The sequence below is a fragment of the Aegilops tauschii genome, chromosome 7, assembly GCF_002575655.3.
Source record: "Aegilops tauschii subsp. strangulata cultivar AL8/78 chromosome 7, Aet v6.0, whole genome shotgun sequence".
Classification (NCBI taxonomy): domain Eukaryota; kingdom Viridiplantae; phylum Streptophyta; class Magnoliopsida; order Poales; family Poaceae; genus Aegilops; species Aegilops tauschii.
This window is the reverse complement of record NC_053041.3, coordinates 119257168-119282244: the sequence shown is the minus strand read 5'-3', so window position 1 is coordinate 119282244 and position 25077 is coordinate 119257168. Positions and strand designations below refer to the sequence as shown.

The window sequence follows — 25077 nt, the reverse complement described above, 5'->3', positions numbered from 1 at the left end:
TCTAGGCCAGGTTGAGAACCTTGCTCTCAGCTAGGTTATGAGATTTGACAACTTGGAGTATACCACGAATTCTCGTGGGGAGCTGGCCTTCTCGTGTTGGGTGTCAGACTAGATCGAGGGACAGCAAGACATGCCCATCCCAAAGCCGATTTAAGATAAGGATCAGGGCGAGTAAGAAAACCTTACATCAGACCTGGTCATAATCCCGGATCCGATGACGCAGCTCGGGTGCCCGACAACTGACCTTAGCAATAATGTCATGTCAGGTCAGGCTTACGAGGACTACAGCAAAACCCTTCTGAATGAGATGATATATGGGATTCGTAGGCTTGCAATATTGGATGGCCAACCCTCTGTTTATGATCAGATATGGGAGTCATGTGGGAAGGTCGGATTTTTTGACCCGCCAAGCACCCACCTAGTTGCCCATATTGAAAACCTAACCGAGGTCCTACTAACGATGTTATACCATGCGACCAACTTAACCTCCAAGTTGATGCGGCGGCAGCCCTAGATTGGATTTCTCTCTCTATAAACCCTAGCCTCATCGAGTATATAAGTGGCTTCTAGGGGGCTCTCGTTCCCATGTACCTCCCGTAGGAACAACTCATAGTCGTCCGGCCTTGAAAGTATTGATCATAGTCGTCCGGACCCACAAGTACCAACCTTAGTTGTCCGGCCTCGCATATATTATCCTGGTCCACAAATACCAATCTTCGTCGTTCAGGCCCACAAGTAACGATCTTAGTCTTCTGGGCCCACAAGTAACGACCTTGGTCTTCCGGGCCCATAAGTATCAATCATAGTCGTACGGGCCGACAAACGTATTCACACTAAAAGAAACTCTAATTTCCTAAATATATTTCATGTGTTTATGTCAAATATACCATTTCCTTCAGTCTTTTCCAAAATTTTCTACCCTTGCTAGCCTATGGCCCGCGGTCGGTAAAAAACAACACAAAAAATCTTCCCCACTATCTTATCCCACCCGTAGCAACTGCCCCTCCCCCAAATTTCCTGCTCCTCTCCCCCATGATGTGTCTGTTGTGATCAAACTAATTGGATATTGGATTCACTATTGGTTGTTTTTGTAGAGAAAGGAGGTCAACAAATATCTATTGCATGGGGAGTAAGCCTCATTGAACAGGTGGCAAATGAAGTGCTTGGAGCTGTGCGGGGCTAGAAACCAACTCACTTAAGGCTATCGGTCTTCGGCCGGATTCATCGGCTGTTTAGCAGGGCCATCTCCAGAAATTTGGGGCCTCGGGTAGAAACCAAAATCTGGCCCAAAATATTGAACAATTCACATAACAGAAGAATTAATATGCGTAAACCATACTGTCACTTTATTATATAATTTCCATTCTGTTTTATTTGTACCTTATTTAGGCATATCAAATACTATGCTAAAATGGTAATGTGATCGCAAAGCAATGAACGAACCTCATGTTCTACCAAAAAGGACCATCCGTCTAGTATTTCTTGGAATATAATCTTCAATCATATCTTCGTACTATATCATCTTCAAGACATCAATTTCTGCATCATGAGCCTCAACCTCCTATTGTATTATCATCACCACCATCATCAACATTAACATCTGCAGTGTGATTTTCATAATCAAGTTGGGAGTCTCACTAAATATCTATCAAGGGCACTCGTTTGAGTTCGAGCCTCAACTGCCACCCTTTGTTTTGCAGAACCAGAATCATGTTTCCTAATTCTAGTAGACATGATGATGATTCAAGAACAAGACCTAACATATTATGGGGGTGTTTGGTTCAGAAGTCCTAGGACCTTTTCTAGTCCCAGGGACTAATCAAAAAAGACTCTATAGTAGAGTCTTTTTCTAGTCCATGTAAAAAAGTCCCTCCCGTTTGGTTTCTAGAGACTTTTTAGGGACTTTTTCTAGTCTCTGGGACTAAAAAGTCCGTGAACCAAACACCCCCTATAAGTGATCATTGATCAAACATAGTTTAATTGGATTCATATAGTAATGATCGCTAGATGACTCTAGATCATTCAAATACGAAGAAAATAAATTGATGAAAAAAAACCTTGCTCTTGGATATTAAAACACGGTCTGATGTCTAGCGTGGATGTGTTTAGCTAGCCTGGGCTGCTTGTTTGGATGTTGATTCAAGTTGGATTTTATTTTATTTCCCTTAATGGAAAGGTCTGGGTTCTTACTAGTTACAGCCACAAGTTGGTGGGCTATCTAATTTGAGCATAGCTCTTCCTATACTCAATTCATTTTTCTTGACGAAAAAGTTTGTCTATATAGTAGAAACCATGCGATCAAACACACTAATGAAATATATATGACAAACAATTACATGTTACAAGATTCAGAAAAATATTTCTAGCATGGACTCAAAGCGTCATACTTCCCCGCAAAAAAAAAGGTCGATGTGGCAACAAGCAGCCTCACGGGAAAAGAGCAGGACCGTCCAACTGAACCGGTAATTAGGTTAAGTCTGTTTCGTTTTCGGTCACACCAGGTTCAAGTTGCATCACCAATAAGATGTCCTTTGGGTGTTTTTGTGCAGAAAACAAAAGAGGACCTTGCCCGAAACATAATACAAACACACCGTGGATATTGCATAAAATAATTTAACAAAGCCATCACACACTGTAATTAACAAATCAATTGAATCATCACGTAAGAGCAGATTGAAAACAGGCAGGCATACATGGTGTCATAATATATCTCTGGGATAACTCAGCTGCATTGGTATTTATATTATACACTTGCAATTTGCACTGTAGTCTCGGACAGACGACAATGGTTCACAAAATTAAAGGCAATCTCAGACTCTACTACCTAACAAAAAGTACTACTAATTAACATCAGACCTGTTGAAGTATCATCCGGTATTAACTACTCAAAATCTTTAGGGCTAAAAACCACGCCAAGCTTATTTCTCAATGGTGACCGAGACGTCGCCACTGGTAACGGCGTTTTTGGTGAGGACGGTGGGCAGTTCGACGTTCTTGCCCTTCTTGGGGGTCGATCTGTAGTAGTACCCGTAGAGGATCAGCTGGACGAGGCCGAAGATTGTACCAAGGGCATTGGGGATCTGCACAGAATTTAAAGAGGACATAACAGTTAGATCGAACCACGCTGAGGAATTCTTGATTGTAAGTCTGGATGGGTTTGTGACTTTTTTTTATCCAATGTCTATGTACATACCGTGATGTAGATGTCAAACTTGATGAGCGCATAGCCCGTCCAGCAGAGACCGTTGAGGAAGTTTACCAGCGACAGGAAGAATGGCATGTACTCCACACTCTTGGTCCTGATCACTTTACCCTGCAAATAAGCAGTACAATATTACTATTTTCATCTTAAATTTTTGAGTTATATTAGTATTTAGTACACTCGTTAGTTGGTAAAAGCGTCCGTCATTAACAATTAGCCTGAGCTAGTAATTCACCCTGTAAAGGAAGTTTACCATTGAGATAGAAATAAACCGTAGGCTTTTTTGATTAAAAATATATGATGTAGCATATTGTAGAAGAACTTGGGTGCGTGAGAGGTGAACAACTCAATTCGAACTTTTTTTAACAGGGTTTTGGCACGAACGTTAAAACATGAAAGGTGGTGCATCTTTTAGATGGACATAGATTTTCAAGCAGAATCACAACAAACAAGGTGTACTACTTAACAAATTGAGATATGCCAAAAGCATCTACTAGAATTTTAAAAATAAATTATAGGAAGGTATTTTTCTAGACAACGCATCATTACCACACCATACGTGCACAACGCAGATTAATTAGCCACCTGAACTAACAAGTTAAAGCGGTTATCAAAGATCACGAGTCGACGATCCATAAGTTGGGGTGGTGTACGTACCATGATGGTGAGCGGGGAGGCGTACATGATGGAGCCGAAGATGACGCAGAGGATGCCTACGATCATGGAGCGCTTCTCGTGGGTGTGGGCGCCGACGAGCACACCGGCCACCACGGCAGCCATGAACGCCGCCTCGATGGCGAGCACGCCGAGCATCTTCCACTGCACGCACAGCACAGTCACATGGCATGGGTTAGGGGCATGCAGGAGGATCTTCTGTACAGAAACTAACGCCGAAAAGAGACAGTAGGCCGGATGAGGGGGCATTAGGAGGGTTGCACGTACGTACCCTTGTGTTCTTGGCCGCGTAGATGATGAACATGATGATGTAGGCGCCCTCGATGACGAGGCCGATGCCGTTGATGGTGAGGACGAGGGTGCTGTTGGGGTGGACGACAGGGAGCCCGTAGAAGAACCAGAGCAGGCAGTTCATGAGCGTCGCCAGGTAGGGGTCCGGCTTGAACTCCTCCACGTCCTTGGCCTTGTAGATACGCCAGAACGTCGGCCTGCGTACGCACAAGCAGAAAACGAGCGTCAGATTCATGCCCTAGCAACCACCTTCCATCCATGAATACATTGCCGAGAGGAAGAGGAGGAGAGGGCTTACACAGGGGAGAGGAAGAGGCCGAAGGAGATGACATTGCCAATGATGCCCACGATGTTGCGGGCCACGTCGGCGGAAACCATGATGCTCAGCAAGATCGATCGATTGCTCGGGGGAACAAACGACTTGAGGAAGGTTGGTTGTGATTTGTTTGGGGCGTGGGTGGCGGAGCTTATATAGTAGGGGGTACGCCTTCGCCTTCCCCAAGTTATGTCCGATGAGGATATTGTTAAGGGTGGCCAAACTTTCTGATTTGGGTGCAGACCTTATCGAAGTCCATCTCTGGCCGTGCTCCCATACAACGGCCGGCCGTGTCAATTTCTTCCTCATCACCTAGCCAAAGGATCGCCCAGCTAGCTACTCCTCTTCCACGTAACAACTCCTACTCGATCCAATTATCCCCCGACAGTCCTACGCAAATAAACAATGTCCTCCTCTCCTGCAAGATCGAGGCAAGCCGAGAAGGGACAGCAAGACGGCACTGTGAGGAGCCAGATCAAGGAGAGGCAAGATAAGGATGGCAGCGGCAGGGGGGGCATAAAGTGCAGCGTATGTACAGATGGGTTGAGCACTCACTGCGTTTGTCCATGATCATGCCTACTGTCTTCATCCAACGGCGCTTGCAAGGTAAGAAGAAATCTGTGTGCATCACCTACCTTCAAGTGGAGAGGATTGATTTTTTCTGCAATTGGTCAAACTGGATGTAAAAAATCAACTTTGCATGCTTACATGAAGCTAGATTCCTGGAAAATAAGTGTTTTCGCACAGTATATCAAAATGAAACTGCTAAGTATTAAGTCCCATATGTTCTTTGTGTCCTGATCTTACCTTCAGCACCTGATTAACAGAATACGTGTCTCTGATGTCGTAAATTCGATCTGAATCTTGACAAAAAACGAACACAAAACGGTTAGGAGGGACTGTCTATGCATTACGAGTGCATTGGGAAGGGGAACTGTGTGCTATACAAGTTAGTGCCAGTGGGAAGGCGATCTCTTAAGGAAAAAGGAGCTCACTTATCATCGATAGAAGACACTGAAAAGTAGTTCATAAATAAGTGATGGACGGGCTGGGTCTCAATTATTTTCAAGAGGCCATCATGTTGACAAGAAAGTTGCTGCTCATCCTATTTTTACAACCAGAAAAATGCAATTCTACGAGAAAGTTATTTTGCAACCTAAAGATATGATTTATGGGCCTACATATCTCAAGGAAAAAGTTATTTTACCAGCATATCAGGAGTTATTTTACCAACATATCTTGGGAGTTGTCAGTCGTTGGATTTCTATAGTTATACCTCTGTATTTTTGAGTGATCTATTTTCTTCTCTGCTCTTCTTTAGTGAGTAGAGCGATTTATGTTTGCTATACCTGAATGGGATGATTAGTGATGACCTCCTATATTAGAAGGCGTATTGTGTTCATGGTAAAAATAATACAAGCTCTTGCTTTGGAGAAAAGTAATGATCACTGAATGATGAATAATAAAGCAGAACTGAGAAGGATGAAACGGGTATATTTTACTTCATAGCATTGTATTACATAATTTTAGACTTATATAATGCGAAGAAAGGATCAAGAACCAAAGCACAAGTTCCATAGAAAATTAGGCAATTATCTTATGTTTAAAGAATTCTGTTTTTCTGTGCTAGAAGCAAATGTTTAGTTCTGTAATTCTGTGTGCTAGAAGCACAATATTGTCATTTTGTTCAGTTCCATCCTACGTTCTTCAGTTAGTACCGATTGCTATCTTTTCGTCATCTTCTTTGAGTTGTTGACGGCTACAGATGAACAGGAGTAGGAGGTGGAGCTGTGTCTAAATCAAAATTTCTATTTATGAATGAGATGTTCTCTGCTAAATATGTCAATCTCACTTCTGAGTGGCAAATTCTGAATCTGTAAATTCTTTTATGCAACACGGCTCCTATGGTTGCTGCTGTCTATCGCAATGTTGATCACAAGCTTTGTTCCCACCTCTAAGGTTAGTAATTCTAGAATTCGAGTAATTAGTGTGTTTGTATTTCAGATGTATCGGGGAACTCCAATATCTAACTTATATGTATGACTGCAGATTGGTTATTGTCCTACAAGTATGCTTGTGTAAGGATGCAGTGATGTATGATGTCACAAAATCCTTGATGTGGAAATATATATATATATATATGGTTGAACTGTGTGTGTTCGATGTACAAGATGTTGTCAGGAACATCTGCACAAGGATTGTATTAACAGATATGAAGATATCACTCTCAGATTCTTATTGAAGAGATTACTATTCGGCTTTCCAAAAGTTATGCAGCCAGATTTGGTCCTGCTGTAAGGGAATCATTCAGAAAGGAATTCAGTGGCAAGAGGCCTGCTAATTATCCTAAATTAGTTTCACAAATAATTATGCCATCTACCAATTGGATGGTTGATAAAGCAGACAGTAGCATCATATGGCGTTGTCCGGCAGGCCATGAGACACGATCTCTATTTTTATTATAATTTTAGTTAGTACTTTCCTACACTTCATGTAGTGATAGCCATTTATTCTTTGATGCATCTAAACTTATCAAGAAGAATCTAGTAGGGAATGCCTATTGTTTTATGATGGCACCATAAAACACAAGAGCCTTGTACATCTGTTGTGTATCTTGTTTACACATTTCCTAAGTTGTTGACGATTTTTTAGTTGTAGGGGCAAAAGAAATTTGAAGGTGTGGATTTTTTCTAATCTTGTTGTGCTTCCAGCTTTGCACTAATCAACATACTGTCTTAAAATGTGTAGAAAGTCCAATGTACACACTGGATTTTCTCAATTGACTTATTCATGATTTCACATTACTAGGCTTCTTGATTCACTACGCAAGATTGTACTGACCAAGAGAATCTACTTTGAATTGATTTACTTGCTATAATCGTGCACATGGTAAGATGAGATTTCTGTCACTCTTTGGGTTGTAGGCATTATGTGCAAGTTGGGTGTTCAGTGTACAACTTGATGTTCCATATGGCTTCACACTGACTCGAGTTACATAATTTAAAATTATTTTGGGTTCATTAGGAAGGATTGCTGACGAGGCCATTTTTTAGAGTTGGAAATCATGTGGCACTAGATATGATTGAGGGACTAATTAGCGTAGTGCTGTTATGAACATTATATTATACAGGATTTTGGATATTAGAGTTAAAAAGCTACACATTCTTCCAAAATTGCAAAAGGTGAAGCGAGTTTAGAGTGAAAAAAGAGCAGAAGCAACGGCTGGGCTGTAGAATTGATGATTGAACAAAATCTGGTTGATATGTAGTTTAGTCATGCCTATGGGCGTGTTTGGTAGCCTGCATGAGGCCCGGCCTGGCTCGCGCGGGACGAAAACGGGCCGATTGGTTGCCTGCTTTCACTGTTCAGCCCGCATGGCACGAACCTTAAAGCACTCCTGGGCCTGGCTCCCTGGGAACGTACGAATCAGAAGTTTCTCCAGGGCCAGGCCCGAGCAGTGCACGTGGGCGGTGGTGGCTGCACGCGCGCAGCCACACTCGAGAAGCCGAGTTGCTTCCTGAAGCGCCGACAGTTATTAGCCTCACCGCCCCTCACCGCTCCCTCTCCCCACTCTCCCCCACTCTCCCAACTCTCACCGGCGGTGGCGGATCGGAGCAGAGCAAGAAGACCACCGGACTCCATCACCGACGAGCGGATCATCACTTGGCCCGCGGCAATGGCGGTAAGCACTTCTCTCTGTTCGACATGCAGTACTTTTTCCCGTTCGATCCGGCGATAGATTCGATCCATGGCGGAGGGGAAGGGAATAGAGGTAGATAAGCATGTAGAGGTAGTTCATACAAGTTCATGCGAGTTCATAGTACTTCAAACTAGTTCATGCAAGATCGGAATAGAGGTAGATGCGGATGTAGAAGGGGGATTGGGGGTACACAACGGACACCGGCTCACCGCGGCGACCGTCACCGCCGTGCGGAGCGGCGGGTCGAGCCGCTGGCCTTCATCTTCTTCTTCATCGCCGTGTGGACCGGCGGGTCGTCGTCGTCGTCCTTGGCGGAGTCGAGGTCGATCTGCCAGGTACGACGGCCTGGCTTCGGCGCCCTCGCTGGCATCTGCACCGCTTCTTCCTCCTCCTTAGGCTCCCCACCGATGACCGGCGGCGGCGCGATAGCCGTCTCCCAGTACACTACGGCACGGCGGTCATTAGGAGCCCAGTAGTTCTTGTACTTGCACCACTTCTTCCTCTGTTTAGCATCGTCGGAGACGGCCTGATTCATGACCCAGCGAATGATGTCAACTGCCATCGCGCCCTTCGCTGGGTCAGGAATCAGCGTCTTCAGCTCTTGTGCAGTGGCCCTCATGAGCACTGCATTAGATTCCTTATGCATCTCAGGCATGGAGCCGAAGTTCGAGCACACCTCCATGGTGTTCTCGAACTTGGTGCGGTCACCAGCCGACCACCCGAGGAAGAAGGCCCTCCAGCCAATACCCCAAGGGAAGGGGTTGGCGTTGGAGCTGGAGCTAGAGCTCATGGCGATGGGGAGGAGGAAGGTTGACAGTGAGAGAAGAGAGGGGGTCGGTAAGTAGTGCTGGGCAGGGTGAGTAAATATAGGGGCAATGGAGAGTAGGAGAAGAGTGACAGTCATGTCGTTTTAATTACATGCTCTTCAATAAGCCATGAACTCTGTGTTGTGCATGACTCCATGAATTGTGTGCAGATCGAGGAGAGCAATGAGGTGCTCCCGGCCGTTGACAACAAGGGCAAGCAGCCCCTTCACCCAATGCCTGACGAGGTTGTGCTGCCGCCCACCGCCGAGAAGACCTGAAGACGCCTGAGGGTGGCGACGACGAGGGCATGGAGGATCCCCCCCCCCCCCCCCCAGCAACAAGCGCCGCAACTACGGCCACTACCATCAGGAGGATGGCCCAACTCAGTTCAGCAAGGTCATCCTTGCACCGAAGCTTGAGTGCATCCCCATGCCCCTGGACTTCACCATGCACTTCGTCGCGGCGCCGACGGAGTTCAAGCTCAGGAACAACACCGGCTGCTCCTGGAAGGTGACGGTGAAGCTGATGAACGGCCGGGTGACCCTGGATCAGGGTCGGGCCACCTACGCAGTCGTTCATCAGATCAAGATCGGCTACATGGTGACGTTCAAGCTCCTCACTCCCGACACCCTCAAGGTCATCATCTTCGACGATGATGGCATTGAGGTCGTCAACAAGTGCGGGAAGCACGACGAAGCCTTCGCCGCCAAGGAGTAGGGTCGGGGCCTCCCTAAGTACTATCGAATCTGCTTTGAACTGTTTATGTTTACGGTTTATGCGTAGAACTGTTATGAAGTGTGGTACTGCTTATCTGAAATATGCTCTTAAGTAGTTGATCCTCTGTTTACTCTGCTCTGCTTATGATGTGTGCTACATGGTTGTGCCGAAGTGTGCTGGTAACCTCACCAACTAGCCAAAGAGGTTACCACACACCAGGCGTTGCATACAACCAAACACCATGCCTTGGGTTTGTCCACTAACATGCAGCCAACCAAACACCAGGCAGTGTGGTTCTGCCCATGCAAGCAAGACGGCATGCAGGCAACCAAACAACATGCAGATGGTGCATTTGAGGCTGCATTTGCATAGCCAGGTTGAGTGAAGAAGTGTATGCAATGCGGGTACTATAGCGCACGACAACCAAACACACCCTATATGAATGTTTGTATTACTAGCACAAATGCCCGTGCGATGCAACGGGACAAAATGGGACCCGGAGAAAACATGGATGGAGACTGCCGCCTTCTACTTGAACATGGCGTCCTATTTTAAAAATAGTAACTGGTTCAGAGCTATTCAATCAAATACTAACGGGTTATTTCCTATAGAATTTTTTTTAACAATTTCGAAGTTATAATTCACTTCTGTGATGCTTAGATTACAGCACGTATAGGTATGTGCTTCGCCGAAGAGAAAGGGCGAGGAATGAATGTGCGTCGAAACAAGCGCTAAAGTTTCTCTATCGCATTGTGTCTCTCCCCCGACCCCTATGCGCTTCATCAATCCGTCGGTTTCACAAACTAATGCTTAAATTGTAAATCAAATTGGAAGATCAAATGCAAGCAGCATGGAAGAGAAGCGAATAAGATGACAAAAGAGCTAGTTAGCTTTTATTTTTATGGTAAAAACCACTGTAATTGGGCCAATGAACCCTGAGCTTTTCTCAATGTAATCTCATAAACAGTGTAACTATCATTTGATACCAATAAAGGAACCACCATCACCTCCCCTAAAAGAAGCAGCAGACTGCCCACGAATTTTCATACTTTTGCATGTTCCACTTCAACTATCTGCCTTGATCCTTCATCAAGAAACACATTCCTCGATACCACTTCCTGAAAGTTAGAACAATATCACGGGCATAGGCAATACATCACTGTTACTTTGTGACACACTTTACAAAAAAAAATAGAACAATTTCACGGGCATAGGCAATACCACTTCCATATATACTGTATGTTCTAAAAAGAAGTAGAACTCTCCTCCCTGTACCAGAAAAGCACACCTACAACGGTAGAACTGCATCAACTATGAAATATACCATGCTGATTCTACAGAAAACAGGAACACCAAGAAAGAGTGAGATATAGAAAAAAAACATGTCAATTATTATTAAGTAACCAACAAAAGGGCCGTGGGCAGCAAATATATATAGAAGCATCTCAAGAAAAAAAAATAGATGCACAACAATAAATAACTGAAGCTAATTTGTAAAATATTGGCAGCAAATGTACAATATTGATATTTGGCACTTTATATGATAATGAGAAAATAAACCAGGATGAGTCACCTCAAATAATTTGACCTTATCATCTTCATTATGGTTCAAATGAGAGAGAAAATATAAAGGCATTATGCAATAGAATTATAAGTCAAATTCCAGTACAAAGTATGACTACCGCATCTTAAAAATGCACATCTAATAGCTTGTAAACATGGTCAAATTGATGCCTGGTAATTTCGCATATCTTTTTCCAAGCAATACAATATTTCTTCTCGCATACCTACAGTGTATATATTGTTCACAAGAGAATGAGAGAAGACCATGATCTTCCCAGGCTCTGCATGTAAGAGGAGGAACAGACCTAATTGAACTACAGCTTGTTGACCGAACATGCGGCGGGTCGTGGGTGATGTTGGCGTCTGTGCTCTCCCAGGTGAGGCATGAGGAGGCAACGACGACAGCGCCTGTTGAATGGCGGCCATCGAGCTCCAAATTGGAGGAGAAGAGGGTGGTCTCCAGTCTTGCTCCATCGGTTGGTAGCCATGGAGCCCCAATTTAGAGGTTGAATGGATGTTGGATTCTGCCATACTCATCGAGAAAGATAAATGCAGTGTTTCGGTTGGACCGAACTCGGGAACTGTCTAGCTGTCAAAATTTGTGATGTGAGCAAAACCATGGACTGATATAAACTGAAAACCAATACAGTTTATTTTATACAAGTACGCTTTGAAAAAAATGCCCACGTAAAGAGGGTCCAAAGTTGATGATGAGAGGCAAACTAATATACCCCTATTTGAAGTATGGTCATGGAAGCAACCTGCATTGGAAGGGTGTGCCATGGTCCAGTAAGTATGACCCTTACGAAAATTGGTAACTGGACAATGCCAGGAATCTATGAACAGTGCATATAGAAATCTGAATGATATATAAATGAAAAATTACCACTTACTCAATAGGTCCAGTGAGATACGATGTAGCACTTTGGCAGCCAAATTATCTTGCAAAATGCAAATACAGTACATCAATTATTGGATTTGCCACCTGAATAGCAAATTCAGGTTAGAATTTTATGTCGACAAACACATATCGGTTCCAGTAGGTAATATGCAGTGAAGACTCCATGTTGCAAACGTATCACACAGCTGCTACATTGCCATTACGAAAGGACAAAGCAGAGTAGAGCTAGTAGCAACTGAAAGTCTGAATACTAAAACTATCTAGCCTCTGCACCACGGCTAGCTCTACCATGTGAACTATTTGCTACAGAGTTAATAAATGTCTGAATGACTACCTACACGAACATGAGTTGCATCCTCGTTTGATATACTCCATGATCCCAATCCAATTTCTTCACTCCTTGAAGCCGCAACGTTTCACTTCCTGACATAGCATCCTGTTCATCAGTCATGTTCTCAGTGTACTGTACATTTGCCATTTGCTGAAGAGTTTCTACATGGTACATCAATTTAAACTTCAGACGACAAGAAAGTTTCGACATAGCCAACAAACCTCAAGTACAAGAAGCTCAGTACCCAATCCTTTTGTCGGTTGATTAACTATGTATTGGAAAAGGCATTTAAGCTCCATGGAAAGATGCTTCTTGTAGCTGTTCATGTTTATTGGTTCAGAATAGAAGCATGAAGATAATAACAATTCTGGTAAGGAAAACACAAGCACCCCAGTGATTAGAAGGTATATAGAACTATTGCTTGCATTTTCAAAGCATTACGATTGAAGACTAATCCAAAGAGCCGTAATTATCTAATGCGATTAACAAAAATCTGTAGTCTTGGCAAATTGGTGATATTTCGGTGTACACTTCTATAGATAAAAGGTTAATATTTTCTTATCATTGGCCATTTGGATTTAATCTACATGCTTGCAAATTCAAAACAAAATCAACGTAGCAATTTTCAGGAACCGAGCAAAGGCAGATCGAGTGCATCGTTAGTAGCACGTACGAATTGAACAAAACATTTGACAGTAGCATCGACATTGCTATTTCTACAGCACCACCTAAACAAAGAAACTCGGATAAATTCTAATTTCACCGTGTTTTGCAATATAAAACCACAACTAAATTAATTATACCTTGTTGGAGCCTGTAGTAGTCAGAGCTTGTCGTCGACCACGTTTCCCACATCAGAGAGCACATCCTTGAGATCACCAAACGATTTAGCCAGTGGCTCATTCCCGAGCACCTTGCCATCAAACAATAGAGAACACCATGCAGACTCCCTTGATTGCAGACTTGAGCCCCCCAATTTCTTCTGCAAACCTGGCCTAACAAACGCTCAACCTATTAGAACTAACAAGGTTATTCGAAGGTTGCAAGTTAGTCACGGGGTAGAAAATTGGCAACACGTGAATGGAAAACAATATTCTTTTGTCGGTTGTCTGGAGCTAACAAATTAGAATTGTCCTCACCTGCACTCCCAAGAACGTCAGGATTCAGACTGCCATACCGCCGCTTGCAATGCTCAAATGTTGCAGGTTTCACAGGGCACATCCAATTGCTGCAACCAGAGTGTGAGATGGCCAACAATATGTGGTATCGAGCTCGGTCCAGTGATCGTCCGGACCAGATCAAATGAGAGAGGGAGGGGGCAGCCTTGGGGATCAGCCGGGGCCCGGGAGTGGGGAAGGGGTGAGGAGGGTGCTGGTCGGGGGATAGAGAGGAGCCATCGCGGGGGGCGGAAGAGGTCGCTGCACCTCGTGCCGTTGGCCATGGAGGGGGAGGGCGGGGGAGAAGGATCACCCAGATCCAAGCCCGCAACCGCACGCCTCGGGAGAGCCGAGGCTCGATCAGGACGAACCAGCCCGCACCGAGCTCCGCCGCCTCAACAGGACCCTCGTCTCCCTGCACGTCGGCCGGTCACCGGAGCCGCCACCGCCGGCGACTGCCTCCCTCACCTTGTGCCCCTTGTCCTCTCTTTCCTCTCTCCCTCACGCCCTGGCTCCATCTTTCTTTGGATCAGCAGGGCGTGAGCAAAGGCAAGCGCGGCAGGCAGAGGCGGTCTCCCGGCGCGGTTGGGACGCGGCAGGACGCGGCAGGACGCGAGCTGAAGGGCGCGGAGGGCAGAGGCGAGCTGAAGAGCGCGGACGGAGGCGAGCACGCGGGCGCGCGCAGAAAGCAGCGCTCCGGCGCGGGCGCGGACGGAGGCGAGCACGCGGGCGTGCGCGGACAGCAGCGACGGCGGGAGCTGTCGTCCTCTGCTCCGGCGTCCTCCATCCTCCCCGGCGACGCCACTGCCCCGCCTCGCCGCGCGCCGTCTCCGCAGCAACTGCCCCGCCTCGCCACACAACCGCCACTGCCCCACCTCGCCGCGGCGTCCCCGCAGCCCTCAACCCATCGCCGTCGCCGTCGCCAGAGAAACCTGTCGCCGTCGCCAGAGAAACCTGTCGCCGTCGCCATCGCCATCTCCATCGCCAGAGAAATGGATAAGACTACGAGGACAGCGAATGCAAATCTAATGAATACAGGGGGTTTTCTGCAAAATGTAACGTTATATACGGACTTACTAAAACAGGGATTGCGGATTATTTCATAGAAACCGAGGGGCTTTAATGCAAAATCGCGCGCGACGACGGGCAGAAGCCCAACTCTCTTTATTATTAGGTAAAGATAAAACGGTGAAATGAAAGCTCATGCTGTGGCATGTCATCTCCCTTGCTTGTAACTAAAGCAAGTTTTTCAAAGATAATATGAAATACTACTACTGAATTTTCCTCATTTCACTATGTTCTTTTGCAGATTTGGAGAAGAGATGTGGCCACTGAATTTCACAACCAAAGTTCTTGGTATGATTTAGGCTTCTTGTTATTTTGGAATCTGGGTGAGCATATGAGTGCACAAGAAAGATTGACACTGAACTTTGGCAACTTCACTTTTTGGCAACTTCACTTATTAGATAATATATGCACAACCATTGGAGTAGCCATTTTTCACTTGTCAAATTGTAAATTGTAGTATGTAAATTATACGTGTCAGCATTAGTATAGTGAAAACTGCTATGGCTCCTACATGACGGAGTCCTAGTCTCAGTTGGTTTGTGTACTATTAACCTGTTACGAATCCGACATCCATATTTTACTTATCTCAAATTGCTATGGCTCCTATCCAGAAATAAGAATCGAGGGGGAAACGCAGCTCTGTCAGCGCTCAGGGCATTTTGGTTGTTGTTTTCCTGATTACGAATCCGACATCCATATTTTACTTATCTAAAAATTGCTATGGCTCCTAGATGACTGGCTCATAGTCAGAATATTTCTCCCAGATAGCATCGCACAATATTTTCCCATTGTTGTATTTTATCTTGGTCATTACCGTTAAGAACAACCCTCCAAAATATACATTTGCATGATCTTATTTGATTATCAGACTAACTATCGACAATCCTTTATATAAACTTCCGGCAGAAACCAACACAAGGAGAGCATTGTTATATAGCTAGATAGACTGGAGGAACACAAGGAGAGCATTATTTGGTACAACAAACAAGAATTACCACACCGACGAGGTGCAGCACTTTAACCTACATTTTTCCACGGCCAGTTAAAGGAAGGACCGAAGTTATACATAAAGATCCATGAATAGGAACAAGGAATCACACTCCAACTGAGATAAGAAATCCTATGAAGGCAATGGGATATACCACTTCATTGTATTCTACTCCGAAGAAAAAAGGTTTTGAGGAATCCATGCTACAATGTGTTGTAATTATTACCGCCATCTCGAAAACAGGCTATCACTATTATTAGTCTGCTGCTTGCTTTTTATATAGTGAAATTATGACCGGGTCATGTATATTTATATTGATGTTGTAAAATTATGACCAGCCTATTGCTTTTATATTATGAAATTATGACTTGGTCATATATAATTTATATTCATGCTATCGAGTTATTGTTTAACAGTAAGATAATATCATATGTGGTTATTTCTTTGTAGTAATGTAAAACACAAAAAATCCTAATGTGCAGCTATATTGTAAATAAGACTTATGGGTATATGAGAAATGCAAGCTTACCAGGGGATTTTTAATTGTTGCTGGGGTGGAATACATATGCTTTGTTATGTGTAAAGATGGAATTTCAATATCGGTCATTAGATCACTCTTAGTTGCACATATAATGGTTTGGATAATTGGTTTGCTCTTCATTTTTGCGCCAGGGGCGCAATGGGTAATTATTAAATCCTTTTCCACTTTCACTAACAACAGCCCACCAAACACACCCAGCTTGAAGAGCTGCTTAAAAGATGAAATCATGTTTGATACTGATGGGACATGCAACAATGACTCTACCTACTCCCTCCGTTCCTCAATATAAGTCTTTTCAGAGATTTCAATACGGACCATGTACGGAGCAAAACGAGTGAATATATACTCTAAAATATGTTCATATACATCCGTATATAGTTTGTATTGAAATCTCTAAAACGACTTATATTTAGAAATGGAGGGAGTAATACCATCGCTACCGGCGGAGCTACGTTGTATGCTGCAGGGGCCATGGCATTATGTGAAAGAAAAAAATTAGTGAAAGATTAGGAAAAATATAGACTTTTGTCCCCCTCAAACATCCATATTTTCTGTTTGAACCCCCCCCCCCCCCAAAAAAACATTGTATCTACCTCTCCCAGTGCCCATCGCCTTCATGTGTTGGCCATTTTTGCTGGCGGTAGATACGAGACTCGGACAAAGATTTCGGGACAAGCGATATATCTATGATGCATATCTACTAATATAATTTCTTTATAATAAAGCCAATGTAAGTTCTTTTGAGCTATCATGCTTACAATGTAATAGGATATATAACACAATGTGTACCTAAGTATCTATAATATTGGTTCTCAATCACTCTCAATTACATGGTTTGAATACTCGGCTCGCTCTCGCTCTTTGCACCATGGGCGCAACGGTGTCATCTAGTTTGAATATAGAGTCAATTGCCCCCTCTAAGAAAACACACTAAATAACCATCTTGTTACGTGTCATCTAGAAGTTCCATGTGATCTCCGCAAACAGTAAACAAAGAGGCGTCTCATCATCCTTGTCTGGTTGGCCCGAGTTTCGAGAAACTCTGCTAGGTTCAGGTTATGGTGTCCTGGACTAGTGGGTACTCACCATGTCAGTCTCTCGACCAGGTGGGCCGAGTCAAGGACCTCCGTGTCGGTTCACTAACGGCCCATCTCCAAAAGGCCCATGGTGCATAGACGAAATGTTTAGAAGACTTGGTGTATACTTGAAAGACTTAGATGTCGTCAATACCACGATCTACCATATACATAGTCGACTTATCCATAACCTTAGAACCCATGGTAACTATATAAACCAGGGTGGTAGGGCTCGTAGATGACATCAACAATCTCGAGGAAGATAAACCTATACTCTGTACTCCGTCACAAATTAGTAGTATCAAAAAACTGGAGATAGTGTATTATCTCTATGAGAGAACCCGAACCTGGGTAAAACATGCATCCAATGTTATCATCACATCTAGGCTACTATCTCGGGACCCCTACCCGAGATTCACAGGAATCGACCCTGTCATTGGTGGCCCATGCAGGTCTCGCTACGTAGCCACCGCGAATCAATGGCGATCAACATGGGTGAGCAGATGGGTTCTAGCATGACCTTTATGCCAGGCCAGATCTTTGTTTTCGGGGCATCATGCTCTTCACTGACTCAACCGGCCATCTAGGCCAGGTTGAGAACCTTGCTCTCAGCTAGGTTATGAGATTTGACAACTTGGAGTATACCACGAATTCTCGTGGGGAGCTGGCCTTCTCGTGTTGGGTGTCAGACTAGATCGAGGGACAGCAAGACATGCCCATCCCAAAGCCGATTTAAGATAAGGATCAGGGCGAGTAAGAAAACCTTACATCAGACCTGGTCACAATCCCGGATCCGATGACGCAGCTCGGGTGCCCGACAACTGACCTTAGCAATAATGTCATGTCAGGTCAGGCTTACGAGGACTACAGCAAAACCCTTCTGAATGAGATGATATATGGGATTCGTAGGCTTGCAATATTGGATGGCCAACCCTCTGTTTATGATCGGATATGGGAGTCATGTGGGAAGGTCGGATTTTTTGACCCGCCAAGCACCCACCTAGTTGCCCATATTGAAAACCTAACCGAGGTCCTACTGACGATGTTATACCATGCGACCAACTTAACCTCCAAGTTGATGCGGCGGCAGCCCTAGATTGGATTTCTCTCTCTATAAACCCTAGCCTCATCGAGTATATAAGTGGCTTCTAGGGGGCTCTCGTTCCCATGTACCTCCCGAAGGAACAACTCATAGTCGTCCGGCCTTGAAAGTATTGATCATAGTCGTCCGGACCCACAAGTACCAACCTTAGTTGTCCGGCCTCGCATGTATTATCCTGGTCCACAAATACCAATCTTCGTCGTTCAGGCCCACAAGTAACGATCTTAGTCTTCCGGGCCCACAAGTAACGACCTTGGTCTTCCGGGCCCACAAGTATCAATCATAGTCGTACGGGCCGACAAACGTATTCACACTAAAAGAAACTCTAATTTCCTAAATATATTTCATGTGTTTATGTCAAATATACCATTTCCTTCAGTCTTTTCCAAAATTTTCTACCCTTGCTAGCCTATGGCCCGCGGTCGGTAAAAAACAAAACAAAAAATCTTCCCCACGATCTTGTCCCACCCGTAGCAACCGCCCCTCCCCCAAATTTCCTACTCCTCTCCCCCATGATGTGTCTGTTGTGATCAAACTAATTGGATATTGGATTCACTATTGGTTGTTTTTGTAGAGAAAGGAGGTCAACAAATATCTATTGCATGGGGAGTAAGCCTCATTGAACAGGTGGCAAATGAAGTGCTTGGAGCTGTGCGGGGCTAGAAACCAACTCACTTAATGCTATCGGTCTTCGGCCGGATTCATCGGCTGTTTAGCAGGGCCATCTCCAGAAATTTGGGGCCTCGGGTAGAAACCAAAATCTGGCCCAAAATATTGGACAATTCACATAACAGAAGAATTAATATGCGTAAACCATACTGTCACTTTATTATATAATTTCCATTCTGTTTTATTTGTACCTTATTTAGGCATATATCAAATACTATGCTAAAATCGTAATGCGATCGCAAAGCAATGAACGAACCTCATGTTCTACCAAAAAGGACCATCCGTCTAGTATTTCTTGGAATATAATCTTCAATCATATCTTCGTACTATATCATCTTCAAGACATCAATTTCTGCATCATGAGCCTCAACCTCCCATTGTATTATCATCACCACCATCATCAACATTAACATCTGCAGTGTGATTTTCATAATCAAGTTGGGAGTCTCACTAAATATCTATCAAGGGCACTCGTTTGAGTTCGAGCCTCAACTGCCACCCTTTGTTTTGCAGACCAGAATCATGTTTCCTAATTCTAGTAGACATGATGATGATTCAGGAACAAAACCTAACATATTATAAGTGATCATTGATCAAACATAATTTAATTGGATTCATATAGTAATGATCGCTAGATGACTCTAGATCATTCAAATACGAAGAAAATAAATTGATAAAAAAAAACCTTGCTCTTGGATATTAAAACACGGTCTGATGTCTAGCGTGGATGTGTTTAGCTAGCCTGGGCTGCTTGTTTGGATGTTGATTCAAGTTGGATTTTATTTTATTTCCCTTAATGGAAAGGTCTGGGTTCTTACTAGTTACAGCCACAAGTTGGTGGGCTATCTAATTTGAGCATAGCTCTTCCTATACTCAATTCATTTTTCTTGACGAAAAAGTTTGTCTATATAGTAGAAACCATGCGATCAAACACACTAATGAAATATATATGACAAACAATTACATGTTACAAGATTCAGAAAAATATTTCTAGCATGGACTCAAAGCGTCATACTTCCCCGCAAAAAAAAAAGGTCGATGTGGCAACAAGCAGCCTCACGGGAAAAGAGCAGGACCATCCAACTGAACCGGTCATCAGGTTAAGTCTGTTTCGTTTTCGGTCACACCAGGTTCAAGTTGCATCACCAATAAGATGTCCTTTGGGTGTTTTTGTGCAGAAAACAAAAGAGGACCTTGCCTGAAACATAATACAAACACACCGTGGATATTGCATAAAATAATTTAACAAAGCCATCACACACTGTAATTAACAAATCAATTGAATCATCACGTAAGAGCAGATTGAAAACAGGCAGGCATACGTGGTGTCATAATATATCTCTGGGATAACTCAGCTGCATTGGTATTTATATTATACACTTGCAATTTGCACTGTAGTCTCGGACAGACGACAATGGTTCACAAAATTAAAGGCAATCTCAGACTCTACTACCTAACAAAAAGTACTACTAATTAACATCAGACCTGTTGAAGTATCATCCGGTATTAACTACTCAAAATCTTTAGGGCTAAAAACCACGCCAAGCTTATTTCTCAATGGTGACCGAGACGTCGCCACTGGTAACGGCGTTTTTGGTGAGGACGGTGGGCAGTTCGACGTTCTTGCCCTTCTTGGGGGTCGATCTGTAGTAGTACCCGTAGAGGATCAGCTGGACGAGGCCGAAGATTGTACCAAGGGCATTGGGGATCTGCACAGAATTTAAAGAGGACATAACAGTTAGATCGAAGATCGAACCACGCTGAGGAATTCTTGATTGTAAGTCTGGATGGGTTTGTGACTTTTTTTTATCCAATGTCTATGTACATACCGTGATGTAGATGTCAAACTTGATGAGCGCATAGCCCGTCCAGCAGAGACCGTTGAGGAAGTTTACCAGCGACAGGAAGAATGGCATGTACTCCACACTCTTGGTCTTGATCACTTTACCCTGCAAATAAGCAGTACAATATTACTACTTTCATCTTAAATTTTTGAGTTATATTAGTATTTAGTACACTCGTTAGTTGGTAAAAGCGTCCGTTATTAACAATTAGCCTAAGCTAGTAATTCATCCTTTAAAGGAAGTTTACCATTGAGATAGAAATAACCGTAGGCTTTTTTGATTAAAAATATATGATGTAGCATATTGTAGAAGAACTTGGGTGCGTGAGAGGTGAACAACTCAATTCAAACTTCTTTTTAACAGGGTTTTGGCACGAACGTTAAAACATGAAAGGTGGGTGCATCTTTTAGATGGACATAGATTTTCAAGCAGAATCACAACAAACAAGGTGTACTACTTAACAAATTGAGATGTGCCAAAAGCATCTACTAGAACTTTAAAAATAAATTATAGGAAGGTATTTTTCTAGACAACGCATCATTACCACACCATACGTGCACAACGCAGATTAATTAGCCACCTGAACTAACAAGTTAAAGCGGTTATCAAAGATCGCGGGTCGACGATCCATAAGTTGGGGTGGTGTACGTACCATGATGGTGAGCGGGGAGGCGTACATGATGGAGCCGAAGATGACGCAGAGGATGCCTACGATCATGGAGCGCTTCTCGTGGGTGTGGGCGCCGACGAGCACACCGGCCACCACGGCAGCCATGAACGCCGCCTCGATGGCGAGCACGCCGAGCATCTTCCACTGCACGCACAGCACAGGCACATGGCATGGGTTAGGGGCATGCAGGAGGATCTTCTGTACAGAAACTAACGCCGAAAAGAGACAGTAGGCCGGATGAGGGGGCATTAGGAGGGTTGCACGTACGTACCCTTGTGTTCTTGGCCGCGTAGATGATGAACATGATGATGTAGGCGCCCTCGATGACGAGGCCGATGCCGTTGATGGTGAGGACGAGGGTGCTGTTGGGGTGGACGATAGGGAGCCCGTAGAAGAACCAGAGCAGGCAGTTCATGAGCGTCGCCAGGTAGGGGTCCGGCTTGAACTCCTCCACGTCCTTGGCCTTGTAGATACGCCAGAACGTCGGCCTGCGTACGCACAAGCAGAAAACGAGCGTCAGATTCATGCCCTAGCAACCACCTTCCATCCATGAATACATTGCCGAGAGGAAGAGGAGGAGAGGGCTTACACAGGGGAGAGGAAGAGGCCGAAGGAGATGACATTGCCAATGATGCCCACGATGTTGCGGGCCACGTCGGCGGAAACCATGATGCTCAGCAAGATCGATCGATTGCTCGGGGGAACAAACGACTTGAGGAAGGTTGGTTGTGATTTGTTTGGGGCGTGGGTGGCGGAGCTTATATAGTAGGGGGTACGCCTTCGCCTTCCCCAAGTTATGTCCGATGAGGATATTGTTAAGGGTGGCCAAACTTTCTGATTTGGGTGCAGACCTTATCGAAGTCCATCTCTGGCCGTGCTCCCATACAACGGCCGGCCGTGTCAATTTCTTCCTCATCACCTAGCCAAAGGATCGCCCAGCTAGCTACTCCTCTTCCACGTAACAACTCCTACTCGATCCAATTATCCCCCGACAGTCCTACGCAAATAAACAATGTCCTCCTCTCCTGCAAGATCGAGGCAAGCCGAGGAGGGACAGCAAGACGGCACTGTGAGGAGCCAGATCAAGGAGAGGCAAGATAAGGATGGCAGCGGCAGGGGGGGCATAAAGTGCAGCGTATGTACAGATGGGTTGAGCACTCACTGCGTTTGTCCATGATTATGCCTACTGTCTTCATCCAACGGCGCTTGCAAGGTAAGAAGAAATCTGTGTGCATCACCTACCTTCAAGTGGAGAGGATTGATTTTTTCTGCAATTGGTCAAATTGGATGTAAAAAATCAACTTTGCATGCTTACATGAAGCTAGATTCCTGGATAATAAGTGTTTTCGCACAGTATATCAAAATGGAACTGCTAATTATTAAGTCCAATATGTTTTTTGTGTCCTGATCTTACCTTCAGCACCTGATTAACAGAATACGTGTCTCTGATGTCAGAAATTCGATCTGAATCTTGACAGAAAACGAACACAAGATGATTAGGAGGGACTATCTATGCATTACGAGTGCATTGGGAAGGGAAACTGTGTGCTATACAAGTTAGTGTCAATGGGAAGGTGATCTCTAAGGAAAAAGTAGCTCACTTATCATCGATAGAAGACACTGAAAAGTAGTTCATAAATAAGTGATGGACGGGTCTAAATTATTTTCAGGAGGCCATCATGTTGACAAGAAAGTTGCTGCTCATCCTATTTTTACAACCAGAAAAATGCAATTCTACAAGAAAGTAAATTTAGGATTTTTTTTAGTGCATCTATACAGCAAACATGTGTGTAACAACAATTTGATTTGGATGTTAGAAGCAATGAAAGTTGTAAAACCAAAGCAGCATTGGTTAGGGTTCTTAAGAGCCGTGCTAGCCTTTTCCTACATAAAAGTATGATCTGAACTAAGAAATCTGTTTAGTTTGTGGGTTGGAAGTACCACATATAAGCTTGGTCCATGTGAATTGGCACACTGTTTGGAACAAAATGAAACTTAGCAGTACTCTACTTGGTAAAAATTGTTAGCCTTGTGAAACGGAACCACGGAGATGTGCAGTCACTGGGAAGCCAGTGCACGCATCAGTGAATAGCCTGGAACAAATCAGTGTTTTAGTAGGGTTCTAGAGTATTATTTTTTTCCTTTTCTAAAAGAAGGGAAAGAATTTACCGACGGACCTTTTCGGATAGATTGTCCCTATGAAGAACTGTGCAGCTCCTTGAGGACAGCAAGACATGTGCTTCCATTACTGATATATGTTTTGGATGCAACAGCTAAGTTCTGAATTCCAACAGCAAAACTGACGGTTGACTGTCATGGTTCTGCAGAATCGAAGTAATGAATGCAAGACTCCCAGAATTATGGTCCTGCAGAATCCAAGTAATGAATGTAAGACTGCCAAAATTAGCATGGTAAGGGAACTCACTGATGTAATTCATTACTTTGAGTTGCTCCGTTGATGAAACTGGCAAGTAGGAACTGAAACTCTGAAGCTTGCCCGTCAGAGAAACATCACTGTATATGCAATCTGCACAAGATGCGGTTGTCAGCTGATGGTCCCATGGACTGACGACCAAGAGCATGAAAAGATAATGTACCTGGTCCAATATTGCATATAATGTACCACTGATATATTCAGATAAGTGTGAGGAAACATAGTTGCCTTATGCCACCAAAGAAGGAGCAAAGAAGGTGTGCTGCTTACACCATATATGCATTCAAAGCATTTTTCTCTTCCTCTTCCGTCAAGCTTTCTACCACCAGATCATCATCCAGCGTGTGGATGGTTGCTAGTGTCAAGTAAACTGCAACAAGCACCGCTGAGAAGGCTAAATATCGATATAGTGTCTTCTTGGTCTTCTAATTTTAGCACACAGCTTTTGCTGCTAGCAATCCAAACTGTGGTACTCCAGCTTCATCTCAAATAGTACCAGCGTGCTGATGTACTCCTGCTCCATCTCAAATAGTACTAGGCAAAACAACAGGTACCACAACTGTGTAGAAAAAATAGAAAACGAAGATATATAAGGTCAGATAACTGCACGATGTATAACTGATATGCACACCGGAACGAGTATAACTGCACGATGTATAACTGATATGCACACCGGAACGAGTGCAAGTAGAGGCTGGTTTTGCGTGCACTTTACCAATTAACCGCCCGGGTAGGGCGAGGCGCCGGCCGCCGGCGGGTACCGGCCCTGCCACTGGACCGTGTCGCCGCGATTGACGCCGGCGGCGGCCACCCCGACAAGCACCTCGCCCTCCCCCGGCGCCGGGAGGTCCTCGACCTCGCGCACCTGCAGCGCCTCCGGCCCGCCGGGGCTCGCCGTCGCCACCACCACCATCGTCGCGTCCGTCCCCCTGCGCTCAGCTCACTTGCTTTCGGCTTCTGCCTCTCGGTAGCTCCGCTATACGGCTCTGCTTTTTTTTTCTTTTCTTTTCTTTTTGAGACAACTAT

General features: G+C 44.4%; 3 protein-coding genes across 14 annotated transcripts; all 3 read right to left on the bottom strand.

Moving 5' to 3' along the window:
* Positions 1-2694: 2694 nt before the first annotated feature.
* LOC109756236 (bidirectional sugar transporter SWEET6b) lies at positions 2695-5204 on the bottom strand. Of its 2 annotated transcripts, none has more exons than XM_020315091.4 (6): positions 5040-5204; positions 4467-4902; positions 4149-4365; positions 3860-4021; positions 3194-3313; positions 2695-3080 (listed from the first exon to the last, which is right to left on the bottom strand). In XM_020315091.4, exons 2-6 carry the CDS (start codon positions 4544-4546, stop codon positions 2919-2921), a joined length of 741 nt encoding a protein of 246 aa, XP_020170680.2. In that variant the 5' UTR covers positions 4547-4902; positions 5040-5204; the 3' UTR covers positions 2695-2918. The 2 variants fall into 2 exon arrangements, with proteins under 2 accessions (XP_020170680.2, XP_073359460.1); XM_073503359.1 differs by having other exon boundaries at positions 4467-4899; positions 5040-5164.
* A 6123-nt stretch (positions 5205-11327) lies between these two features.
* On the bottom strand, positions 11328-14695 carry LOC109752768 (uncharacterized). 6 transcript variants are annotated; one of them, XR_012188920.1, is made up of 7 exons: positions 13642-14695; positions 13306-13497; positions 12724-12820; positions 12506-12607; positions 12164-12255; positions 12002-12031; positions 11328-11859 (listed from the first exon to the last, which is right to left on the bottom strand). XR_012188920.1 is itself a non-coding variant. In XM_045231938.2 (7 exons), exons 1-5 carry the CDS (start codon positions 13721-13723, stop codon positions 12240-12242), a joined length of 567 nt encoding a protein of 188 aa, XP_045087873.2. In that variant the 5' UTR covers positions 13724-14695; the 3' UTR covers positions 11328-11859; positions 12002-12031; positions 12164-12239. The 6 variants fall into 6 exon arrangements, 3 of the variants coding, with proteins under 3 accessions (XP_045087873.2, XP_045087876.2, XP_045087872.2); XR_012188921.1 differs by having other exon boundaries at positions 12510-12607; XR_012188922.1 differs by having other exon boundaries at positions 13306-13492; positions 13642-14689.
* Positions 14696-20422: 5727 nt separating this feature from the next.
* Positions 20423-25077, bottom strand: LOC109752762 (bidirectional sugar transporter SWEET6b). Of its 6 annotated transcripts, none has more exons than XM_073503358.1 (11): positions 24767-25077; positions 24215-24610; positions 24043-24144; positions 23795-23938; positions 23032-23710; positions 22780-22885; positions 22207-22684; positions 21889-22105; positions 21600-21761; positions 20933-21052; positions 20423-20812 (listed from the first exon to the last, which is right to left on the bottom strand). In XM_073503358.1, the coding sequence occupies exons 7-11, from the start codon at positions 22284-22286 to the stop codon at positions 20651-20653; spliced, it is 741 nt and encodes a 246-aa protein (XP_073359459.1). In that variant the 5' UTR covers positions 22287-22684; positions 22780-22885; positions 23032-23710; positions 23795-23938; positions 24043-24144; positions 24215-24610; positions 24767-25077; the 3' UTR covers positions 20423-20650. The 6 variants fall into 6 exon arrangements, with proteins under 6 accessions (XP_073359459.1, XP_073359458.1, XP_040251607.1 ...); XM_073503357.1 differs by having other exon boundaries at positions 22207-22642; XM_040395673.3 differs by having other exon boundaries at positions 23795-23983; positions 24059-24144.

Bases quoted from the DNA above. Each gene is read 5' to 3' on its own strand.
- LOC109756236 (XM_020315091.4), bottom strand. From the start codon at position 4,546: ATGGTTTCCGCCGACGTGGCCCGCAACATCGTGGGCATCATTGGCAAT. The intron at 3,314-3,859 runs GTACGTACACCA...GCTTATTTGCAG, and splicing joins CCTCCCCGCTCACCATCATG to GGTAAAGTGATCAGGACCAA. The intron at 3,081-3,193 runs GTATGTACATAG...AATTCTGTGCAG, and splicing joins AGTTTGACATCTACATCACG to ATCCCCAATGCCCTTGGTAC.
- LOC109752768 (XM_045231937.2), bottom strand. From the start codon at position 13,723: ATGTGCCCTGTGAAACCTGCAACATTTGAGCATTGCAAGCGGCGGTAT. The intron at 13,498-13,641 runs GTGAGGACAATT...AGCGTTTGTTAG, and splicing joins TGACGTTCTTGGGAGTGCAG to GCCAGGTTTGCAGAAGAAAT. The intron at 12,664-12,746 runs GTACTGAGCTTC...TGTACCATGTAG, and splicing joins TCAACCGACAAAAGGATTGG to AAACTCTTCAGCAAATGGCA.
- LOC109752762 (XM_073503358.1), bottom strand. From the start codon at position 22,286: ATGGTTTCCGCCGACGTGGCCCGCAACATCGTGGGCATCATTGGCAAT. The intron at 21,762-21,888 runs GTACGTACGTGC...CTGTGCGTGCAG, and splicing joins ACGCGGCCAAGAACACAAGG to TGGAAGATGCTCGGCGTGCT. The intron at 20,813-20,932 runs GTATGTACATAG...AATTCTGTGCAG, and splicing joins AGTTTGACATCTACATCACG to ATCCCCAATGCCCTTGGTAC.